Source organism: Monoraphidium neglectum (assembly GCF_000611645.1).
Source record: "Monoraphidium neglectum strain SAG 48.87 unplaced genomic scaffold scaffold00971, whole genome shotgun sequence".
In the NCBI taxonomy this organism is placed as follows: domain Eukaryota; kingdom Viridiplantae; phylum Chlorophyta; class Chlorophyceae; order Sphaeropleales; family Selenastraceae; genus Monoraphidium; species Monoraphidium neglectum.
In genome coordinates, this window is record NW_014012657.1 from 1299 (window position 1) to 11897 (window position 10599).

The 10599-nt window shown below is 62.1% G+C and overlaps 3 protein-coding genes across 3 annotated transcripts; 2 read left to right on the forward strand and 1 right to left on the reverse strand.

Annotated features, from left to right (window-relative positions):
• Positions 1–211: 211 nt before the first annotated feature.
• Positions 212–1954, reverse strand: MNEG_6139 (hypothetical protein; the record flags this gene model as incomplete). Its single annotated transcript, XM_014045384.1, has 6 exons — positions 212–344; positions 517–571; positions 803–940; positions 1178–1287; positions 1546–1639; positions 1849–1954. 6 exons carry the CDS (start codon positions 1952–1954, stop codon positions 212–214), a joined length of 636 nt encoding a protein of 211 aa, XP_013900838.1.
• A 4418-nt stretch (positions 1955–6372) lies between these two features.
• On the forward strand, positions 6373–8301 carry MNEG_6140 (40S ribosomal protein S7; the record flags this gene model as incomplete). Its single annotated transcript, XM_014045385.1, has 6 exons — positions 6373–6450; positions 6567–6686; positions 7024–7116; positions 7293–7556; positions 7927–8010; positions 8260–8301. The coding sequence occupies 6 exons, from the start codon at positions 6373–6375 to the stop codon at positions 8299–8301; spliced, it is 681 nt and encodes a 226-aa protein (XP_013900839.1).
• A 765-nt stretch (positions 8302–9066) lies between these two features.
• Positions 9067–10191, forward strand: MNEG_6141 (hypothetical protein; the record flags this gene model as incomplete). The annotated part of the gene is made up of 4 exons (XM_014045386.1): positions 9067–9336; positions 9508–9669; positions 9845–9919; positions 10111–10191. The coding sequence occupies 4 exons, from the start codon at positions 9067–9069 to the stop codon at positions 10189–10191; spliced, it is 588 nt and encodes a 195-aa protein (XP_013900840.1).
• Between the last annotated feature and the right edge of the window lie 408 nt (positions 10192–10599).

Genomic DNA, 10599 nt, shown 5'->3' on the forward strand with positions numbered 1-10599 from the left:
CTGACGGCCTAGCAGTGAAGACGTTGGCGACGGCCCTCCAACTTGCCAGTCACTGAAGCAAAGACCCGGCAACCTTACAGCAAAGCCAGGTCCCTTTGCGGGACTTGCCTGCAGGCGCCCGACCAGACCCAACATAGGGCAACTAAGCGGCCACTTGAGCGCAGGGCGGGCAACCGCAATACCACCCATCCTTGCGCGCTTTGGACCCCTCTTACTTCTTGGCCTTGGGCTTGCCCTTCCCGTCGTCCTTTTGCTGCTGCTCCTTGGGCAACTGCGCAGCCAGGACGCCGCCGCCGACGGCCGCCGCACCCAAGAGCAGAACCACAGGCAGGACCCAGCCGCGCCTGCGAGCGCCGGGAAGAAGACAGCACGCAGACAAGGCAGTGAGCACAGGCAGAGCAGAGACAGCAGCAGTACTGCCGGGCCACCCTCACCCTGATCAAGCCCTGGGTCTCGCAGGCAATCACAGCAGCAGCATGCGGATTGCAGCAACGCTGCACTCCACGCAAAACTCACCGCCGCTTTGCCTTGCCGCCGCCCGCGGTCTGCGGTGCTCCAAAGGGCTGGCCGTCTGCGCGAGAGGCAGCGTGCACAGCAGAGCGCGCAGGCGAGCAGGTTAGGCCGGGGCGCTGTGCACACAGCAATTAGCCAACACCAAAGGGTGCGAACCCCCTGCACTCGGCGCCGGGGCAATCGTGCAAGCCAACCCGGTCCAACAGCACTCAAGCCGCTGCGTGCCGCCCGTCCATCCTGAGCGCGTTGCGCGTGCCGGTGCTCGCACGCGTGCGCGAACGCGACGCACCCGGCATGGGCGGCGGCGCGTCGGTACTGAAGTCCAGGCCCAGGCGGATGAAGCCGCCCTCGCCGCCAGCGCCGGGCCGGAAAAGCTCGAAGTATTTGTCGATCGGGACAGCGTCCAGGATGTCGCTCACGTAGATGCCTTTGGTTTGGAGCGGAGAGGCGGCGGGGGCAAGGGACATCAGCGGAGACATCAGAGCGCACGAAGCAGACGGGGGCTAGGCCGTTGAGCAGGTCAGGGAGCCTTACGGCGCGCAGGTGCACTGCTCCGCGACCTGCGGCGTTGCATGCGCCGGCGCGCCGCAGGCGTCGCCACGCCTCGCGCAGCCGCCACTCCTGCAGGCCCTGCCAGGGCCTGCTAGGCCGCAGGGGCGCGCACCGCACGCCGCGAGGACCTGCGTCCCGCGCTTGGTGGAGCCGTCTGGCAGCTGCGTGAACTTGTCCTTGCACAGCATGACCCGCAGCTCGTTGGCGTGCTCCAGCACCTCCCTGTGCGTGGGGCGCGCGGGCAGCCCAGAGAGTGCTGAGGTGCGCGGGCCGGCGCAAGGGCGCGCGGCGCGCGCTCTGCATGACGCCCTCGCGCCTTGCCGCCGGGCCCGCGGCCCCACCGCACGCAGGCTGCCAGTGTCGCGAGACCGGCCTCCACGCGCAGCCGCCCCCTCCCAGACGCCGCAGGCGCCTGTGCGTGCGACTGCTGGACGTGGCGGAGAAGCGCGAGCCCCCCAAAAACGCCGCCACGGCACCCACAGGACGAGCGGCTCGTTCCAGAAGATGGTGCTGCCCTGCACTGGCGCCCGCCGTGTGGACACCTTGACATTGCGGGGCCCCCCGCGCAGCTCCACTGCGGCGGTGTGGGGGCAGAGGGGTGGACGAGGTCGCACCGGAGGGGGGGGGGGGCGGGCGTCCCCATGGCAACCGCGACGTCGAGCGTTGCATCTTCGCCCACCCTCATCAGCCACGTGTGTGCAAGGAGAGCCTCGAGCATGCGCACGGCGCGCAACGGCGGCAGGCCCTCTGCCGTCCCAGCCTCCCAGGAAGCGCAGCACTCACCCTTGACAAAGCCCTCAAAGTTGTCGCTGTCCCAGACAAAGTTGTCGTCCTTGTTCTTGCCGCTAGCCTCGATGATGGTCATCGTCAGGAACCCTTCCGCCGACATTTTGCCGAGCTGGCAGGCCTGCTGCCGCCGCCGCCGTTGCTACCAAGCGCCGAGCAAGCACGGCTGAAGCGCGTGCGGTCGACAACGGCCCTTGCCCGCGGGCCCCGAGCGATAGAAAAGCCTGCAGCACACAACCGCGGTGTGGGGCCGATGTACGAATGGGCACCACGGTTGAGTGCGGGTCCGCATTGCTTGCGTCATGCTGCAACCCCGCCTTCCAGGGTGTCGACTGGGTGCAGTGACAGAGCCAGCCTTTCATGGCGCTCCGTAGCTGCGTGGCCACCCGCATTGCACTCCACGGTGCTCAGGCTAAGAACACCCGGCACGCTTCTCTGACACCGCTGCAGACACCCAAACGAACAAGGGAAGGGACTCTGTGCGCGCCAATGCCGTCGGGCGAAACGGTATCACTGATCCACGTACCCGGAGGCTCGAAAGAAAAAACACCTCGATTGCGCTATGCGCGAGGCGAGCAGGCACCAATCCTTCGGCACAGGCTGCAGAGATCACCGGCTTGCAGGTTCAAGGCACGAGAGGTTGTGTTTTTGCTGATAATGGTAACCCCAGAGTCAACGCTAATCCCGCACCATCCAGATGAGGCTGCGCATGGTTGCACTGGCCCCGCCAGCGGCTGGATGGTGGGGGATGGGCAGCTGCTCGGCCGGAGTACGGCGTGTCCTGGGCACGTCGAACAATGGCCAGGCTCACTGCTTGTGCCATGCAAGTGGCTGGTGGCCGCATGAGCAAGCGTAACGGTGTGCGGCTGTGCTGCTGTCCTGCCCGCGGCATAGCAACAGCAGATTTGAACTGAGGCTACCCGGAGGTGCCTGCCCAACATGGTTGTCGTCCAGCCCATCGTGGCCAAACCCCTGCTGCACAAGACAACCATAGAGATGGCCAGTTGAGGGTGTCAAGTAGTGTCAAGCTGGCTTCGTCGCATCAGGCGACATCTATCAGTGGTGCGAGTGAGGCTGATGCCTACCGGAGCACGCCACACTGTTGGGGCCCGTTTGGAGCCGAGTGCGCCTTGCAACAGTTCTTTGGCAGAGTGCCCTGCAGTGCAATCCTGCCAAGTGAAGCATGCTGCACGCAGCAGCGAGCCGTGTATGGTACTGTATCACATACCGACACACTTGCTAGTGTACCATCATCTTGGGAGCATAGGCCCGGCACCAGGGTGTCAGATGAGATGTTCATATATGTGCTGGAACCTTGTGCATATCCCAGGCAATCGCACCAGCTCTGCATCGGCGCTCGTCAAGCGAGTCAAAACCGCTGCTGTGTGAGTTGCTTGACCACGACGCTGTCGATGCTCGGGTGCTGTCGGGCCGCATATGGCGCCGCACGCGGGTGGCAACGCGGCAAAGTATGCATACACGCGGCAAAGTATGCATTCGAGACGCCGAAGACGCCCGGCAGGCTGGTGTGCGCTGGCTTGGTGCCCACACCTGGGCCCCGCTCACGCCTGACAGGGCCAATCGCCTTCATGATCGGCCCATATATTGTTGTTATATATGATGTTAAATATTCACCGGTCTGAGAGGCCATAAAGTCGTATTGTCGCGGGGTCGCCATGGCTGCACCGTCCGCGCGGCCCCGCGCTCGGCCCAGGATTTTTGGCCATAGAGATGGCCAGTTGAGGGTGTCAAGTAGTGTCAAGTAGTGTCAAGCCGGCTTCTTCGCATCAGGCGACATCAATGGTGCGAGTGAGGCGGATGCATAGTACACCACACTGTCGGTGCCCGTTTGGATCCCGGTGCGCCTTACAAAGGTATATTGGTAGAGTGCCTTGCAGTGCGGTCCTGCCAGGTGAAGCACGCGCATGCACCAGCGAACCGTGTATGGTATCACATACCGTACAAGATTGGTATTTGTACCATCATCTTAGGAGCATAGGCCCGACATGAGGGCGTTAGATGATGAGATGTTAATAGTTGCTGGAACCCTGTGCACAACAATCTTCCAGGCAATCGCACCGGCTCTGCATTGGCGCTCGTCAAGCGAGTCAAAATCGCTGCTGTGTGAGTTGGCCATGAGGCTAGGGTGCTCCTGGGCCGCATATGGCGCGCCGCGCCGGTGGCAGCGTAGCAAAGTATGCATGTACAAACACGTATCGCATTTGACGCGCTGACGAGGCCCGGGAGGCTGGTGTGCGCTGGCTTGGTGCCCACACCTGGGCCCCGCTTACGCCTGACAGGGCGTACCGCCTTCGTGATCGGCCTTTATTTTGTTGTTATACAATATTTTTATTCCTCACCGGTCTTGGAGGTCATACATGCGTGATTTCGAGGGGTCGCCTTGGCTGCACCGTCCGCGCGGCCCCGCGCACGTCCCAGGATTTTTGTGGCGATTTTACGAGGTACCTAAAAATCATAAAATCACACGCCGCGTCTTTTGGCGCAGGTCGCGGGGCATTCCGCGAGAATCGATTCCCGGAGGCCAGGAGAGCCCCCCCTTGGGGCAAGTCGGTGAGTCATGCCCCAAGCGTCGGCCGGACGAAGCAAAGTCTCAACTGGAAACCATAGAGATGGCCAGTTGAGGGTGTCAAGTAGTGTCAAGCTGGCTTCGTCGCATCAGGCGTGCGAGTGAGGCGAATGCACAGCGCACCACACTGTCGGGGCGCGTTTGGAGCTGGGTGCGCCTTGTAACGGTTTATGGCAGAGTGCCCTGCAGTGCGATTCTGCCAGGCGAAGCACACTGCATGCAGCAGCGAACAGTGGACAGTATCACGTATCGTATTAGATTGCTATTGTACATTTTTCTTAGGAGCATAGGCCCGGCACGAGGGCATCAGAGCAAATGTTGATACAGTTGGTGGAGCGGATATGGGCGGGGACACCCCATTCGCTTTGAGCACACTGCTGCTTGCCACATCTGCCGTGGGCGGTGTCTACGGTGTTGACCACTCTGGGCGCCCCACGGTTCTCGAACCCTCGTCAATGCATGCATGCTACGAGGGAATGTAGTATATGAAGTTGCTGGAACCTTGTTCATATCTCAGGCGCTCGTACCAGCTCTGCATCGGCGCTCGTCAAGCGAGTGAAAACCGCTGCTGTGTGAGTTGGCCACGCAGCGTCGTCGCCGCTGTTGACGCTGGGGTGCTCCCGGCCCACATATGGCGCCACGCGTCGCAGATAGCGCGGCAAGGTATACATATACGAACACGTATTGCATTCGACACGCCGACGAGGCCCGGCAGGCTGTGTGCGCTGGCTTGGTGTCCACACCTGGGCCCCGCTCACGCCTGGCAGGGCCAATCGCCTTTATGATCGGCCCATATATTGTTGTTATACATTCTGTGTATAATCCAACGGTCTTAGAGGCCATACATGCGTGCTTTCGCGGGGTCGCCATGGCTGCACCGTCCGCGCGGCCCCGCGCTCGGCCCAGGATTTTTGTGGCTATTTTACGAGGTACCTAAAAATCAAAGAATCATATGCCGCATCTTTTGGCTCAGGTCGCGGGGCATTCCGCGAGAATCGATTCCCGGAGGCCAGAAGAGCCCCCCCTAGGGGAAAGTCGGTGAGTCATGCCCCAAGGGTCTGGTCGACGAAGCAAAGTCTCAACTGGCAATTAATGGGCTGCCTACGCATCCAATGCCTGCTGCTGGCATGAGCACTGTGTGCTGGGGCTTGCGAGGTGACACATAGTCCACTTCACAAGGGTGGCCAAACATTGCAAGGGTCGGCGGTGTATCATCCAGTGTTCCCGCTTCTTGCACTCCGGTCTCAAGCTTTCAAACTCAGCCTTGGGAGCAAGGCAGATGGGAATGCCATGCAGATGACTCCACTAGCCTCGCCGAAAAGTGCAGTCAGTGATGCTTGAACAGCGGCAGTGGGACAGCCGTCCGGTGGGACACAATTTGTGGCTTCAAATGTTTGAAGTCCACCTCCCTGATAGTCATGCCGGCAATATGACGCCGCTGCTCGACACCACGATGAGAGACTCGCTGCATGCATGGGCTGCGCACAGACATCACCGGAACTCAAACCGTTTTCGCATTGTCCCTGTGCTGAGCCACATCAAAACCATGCACTAATGTACTGTCTTCGCATCATTGCTAGGCTTGTCCATCATGTGCACTACCCTACTCGACATGAACACACCCGTGCGCGCCGCGTTGGCGCACCGCCCGCCGAACTGCCGCGCATTACCGACGCGTGCTTGGACCGCCGCGCGAGCGAGCCTCGTTCCTTTCCTGCCAGCCATCTTGGTAGCTAACCTGTGGTGTTTGTGCAAGGTACGCAAAGCTGGACGGCTGGGTTTGCGGGCCCGACGGCTGCTGTGCCCGGACCTCTGGGCGGCCGGCTTTCGTGGCTCAGGCTGTGTTCAGTTGAAATGTGTTCTATTCGATTTTATAGCACCCCCGGCAACATGGCGGTGGCGCCCTGGCCTTCGCTCCTTGGGCTGCAGGCACCATGGCGCTTGCAGCCAAGAAGAAGATCGTGAAGGAGAAGGGGCAGGAGCCCGATGACTTTGAGGAGCAGGTGGCGCAGGTGCGAGGGCGTTCAGGCGGCGGACTCGCACAGCAGCAGATCGAAATGTTGCTGCTCGGGCCTCGCTTTCCCTGGCAGTCGTGGCTGAACCACAGTGGCCGCGGTGCGGTATGCAGGCTCTGTTCGACCTGGAGGCGACCAACTCGGAGCTGAAGGCGGACCTGCGCGACCTGTACATCACCGGCGCCAAGGAGATTGATGTGCAGGGCGGCAGCAGGAAGGCCGTCATTGTGCAGGTGATGAAGGCTGCAGGGTGTGCGCGCCCTGCTTGAATGGAGCTGTGCTGCAGCGGGCGAAGGACCGGCAGAAGCAGCAGGGTGGACAGCAGCATTCATTCTTTGCGGCCACGCAGCCGCCGCTCATGTGGATCAGGGAACAGCATTGTCTGGCGAGCACTATTTTTCCATGAACATCAAGAGGAGGTGCAACAATTGTCATTTGCGCCACAGCAACTGCCAGAGCGCGTCGAGCAGTGGTCAAATAGCTATGTCAGGTGGTGGCGATTTTGGTGACCGTGCGGCAGCTTGTGCTCTAATGCACGCTGCTGGCAGCGCAATGCTACGCACCCGGCAGAAGCCGCGGCAGTCGTCCACAGGGACCGGCTGTGGCGAGCCCATCAGCCGGATCCGCACATGCGATATATGCAGTGTCCCACGGGGGCGCCACGTGCGCGTCAGCCGCACACAGCTCCCCGGCAGTGGCGATGTTGGCATTGCAAGTGGCAGACATGCTGCAGCCAAGGCCCCCTCACATGGCCCACCAACCCTCTTTTTAAGGGATGATGGAATTCAAACGTGCCCCACCTCCCCACCCCTTTCTCACGCCGCAAACCGCACCCTCAGGTGCCGTTCCGCCTGCTTAAGGCCTTCCACAAGGTGCAGCAGCGGCTCGTGCGCGAGCTCGAGAAGAAGTTCAGCGGCAAGGACGTTGTGATCGTCGCCAACCGCCGCATCCTGCCGCCCAGCAGCAGCGGCGTGTCCAACTCGCGCCCCCGCAGCCGCACGCTGACGGCCGTGCACGAGGCCATCCTGGGGGACCTCGTGTACCCCACGGAGATTGTGGGCAAGCGCATCCGCTACAGGGTGGACGGCTCCAAGCTCCTGAAGGTGCGCGCGGCCATGGGAACGCTGGTGCTCAGAGAACAAAGCAAGGGCCCGTCGCTGAGGGCTGGGGGTTGAAGTCGCACAGGCACGCAGCGTTCGGCCTCCGGCAGCAAGGAGCAGGGTGGCGGCGCTCGCATGGCGACAGGCCGGTAGTGTTGCAGGTCCTGCAGGAGTGCGCGTCACTGCAGCGGACAGCTGGTGGCTGGGTTACGTAAGCGTTACATTACCAGCTGCGGCGCTCACTTAGAGCGGAGGGCTTGCGTTGCTGCCCGGGCTAGCGGCCATCATGCTGCCCGGGTTTGGCGTGCCCTGCCCGCCCAAGGGCCCTACGTCATGCCCCATCCCTTGCCGCAACCCTGCCTCCTGTGTTTAGGTGTTCCTTGACCCCAAGGACCGCAACACCACCGAGTACAAGGTGGACACCTTTGCCGGCGTGTACAAGAAGCTCACCGGGAAGGTGGGTTTGGAGGGAGTGAGCAGGAGTGAGGAGGGGGGAGCAAATCCGTTGCAGCAGAACCTTGTTCGCTCAAGGCAGCTGCAGGGTTGCCTGGGTGGTTGGCGTGACGAAGCTGCGCAGCACGAGATACCTTGGAACGCCTGAACGATGCATTATAGCCGATGCTCATGAAAGTCACTGCGGTCACCCCCTGACCCTCAACCTGCCATTTCTGACTGCAACATGCTGCCATGTGCTGCCACCCAACAGGATGTCGTCTTCGAGTTCCCCGTGGCCGAGGCCGCGGCCTGAGGCATGGGACAACGCCGCTTGCGCATGTCTGTGTAAAGCTTGTGGCGGCCTCGTTTTCGCCCCGGTGTGGGTCGGGGGCGGGGTTTGTGGCGCATCCGAGTATGCAGCCACGGGCTGGGATTTGAGGTGCAGCTAATGGACAGGAAGATGCGTCCTCAGATTCCCAGCAGCACAAACCATTAGACGACAACGCAGCAAAACGGTACCCAGCACCTCTCACCACACCACAAGCCGCGTTTGTGGAGGGAGGGATGATAGCGCACGCATACGTATGTGCAATAAGTTGTCTGACTAGCGGTATATGCAGACATTGCAGGCGCGTAAGCCCTTGAGTGCCATCAGGTGCTTTGCGAAGCGTGCGCAGCGCAGCAAGTGCATCAAAGACATTGCGGCGGGCGTTCGGGCAGCCGTGCTCAGCCCCCTGCTTGTTGAATGACGACTATGAAAACGTACATACAAAGATTGTAGAAGTACTCACGCATCTTACCAGGCATCGTCTACGGTTCGACCTGCAGCAATCCGCCTTTTGCAATAATCTTGCGTTTGAGTACGTGTGGAACAAGACTAGCACAAGGAATAACTATCAGGTAGCGCTTATGCGCGCTCCTCGTTTGCAGCGTCGCCCTTACTTGTGGCGTCCGCAGCCGTCGACGGTGCTCGGCCGCCGCGCTTGTGGTGCTGCGCCGCTGCATAAGCACATCGGGGCCCCTCTCAACAACCCCTGCCGCCTCCTGGCTGCCCCCCGCCTGGCTTTGCAATGCAAGGATGGGGCGGTTCGACAACTGGGAGCCAGCGCAGGAGTCCAAGGAGCTAGGGGACCCTGTAGACCTGCGCGGTGCCGCGCTCGGCCCCAAGGGGTACAAGGTCAACCCCATAAAGACCAGCCGGAAACGCAAAATAGAGGAGCCGCAGGACGATGTGATGGAGGAGCAGCAGCAGCAGCAGCCCGAGGCGATGGACGCGGACGGCGGCGCGGGCGCGGCGGCGGCGCCGGGCGCCAAGCGGCAGCGGGTGGAGGGCGAGCCGTACCGCACGGTGAGGCGCGCCGCGTGGGCGGGCACGTGTATGCCAGCACAACACCCCCGGCTCAGCCCGAGCGCCCTCTCCTGCGCGGCCGTGGGCGCCGCTGCTCAGCAAGCGGCTGCACGCTGACCCGCCCCTGGCCCTCCCCTCCCTTGCCCTGTTTGTTTTCCGTCTGTCTTGCAGGTTTCTGGCAAGGTGTGGAAGGGGCCAGGGACCAAGGCCGGCACTTACAAGTCCGCCATCGTGGGCACGACCTGGGAGAAGAAGATGGCTGCGAAGGCCACCAAGAAGGTGCTGTCGGAGCAGAAGGCGATCGCGGTCGGCGCGCTCAAGGCCAAGCGCAAGGTGCGTTGCTGTGTTTCGGGGGCCAGGGAGGGGGGAGGCAGCGTCACGGCGCCCGCAGCGGGGAGGGCTGAGCGCGCTTGACTGAGGGCCCCGAGGCGTCGGCGGCAAGCAAAGCACATGTGTGTTCAGGTCGCCCTGTCTGACCCGCTGCCCCCGTCCCGTGTGCGCCCTGCAGGCCAAGGCGCAGCAGCGGGAGGCGGCGAAGATCCGCAAGAAGGAGAACCAGGCCAAGAGCGTGGTCGTGCAAAAGGTGGGGCCCCGGCAGTGAGGGGCGCTGCCGCTCGGCACAAAACACAGGCGCACATGCATGAGCTTGTCGACGCGCGGCGGCACCCATGCCGCATTAGCTGGGGCACCTGCCGCAGCTCTCAGCAAGGTTTCAGGTCTACCGCAACCACCCCCTCATCATGTGCTCCCCCCTCTGGCGCTGCGCACCTCCAGATTACCAACGCGGCGACTGTCAAGAAGATGATGAAGAGCAAGAAGCAGCGGAAGCTGCTCAAGACCGCGGACACGAACTAGGCGGCGCCGCCAGGCTTGTTTCCAGTTTCTACTTTTTGTTTGCTCGGTTTGTTTGTGTGTGCGGCCGGGCTCGCATGGGTTGCGTGACTCCTTCACAATCTTTTCGTGCCATGTGGTCTCTTTTGGATGGCATGCGCAATCACAGGTTTAGCGGTGTGGGCGCAGGCGGCCGGTGGCCAAGGATCTTGCAATCCACCACGGCGGCGAACCGCGGCCCTGTGACACGGGCCCCTTCGTGCGCCCGCATGGTGTTTGTCAAACCATGGCGGTTTTTGTAACTGCTGGAAAAAAATGCATCTGGCCGTGCGGAGCACACAGGTCACAGCCATTTGCAACATTGGGTGGCGGGGGTGAGGTTGGGGAATGGCAGGTGAGGTGTGCGTGGGGGAGGGGCAGGCCGCATGGGAG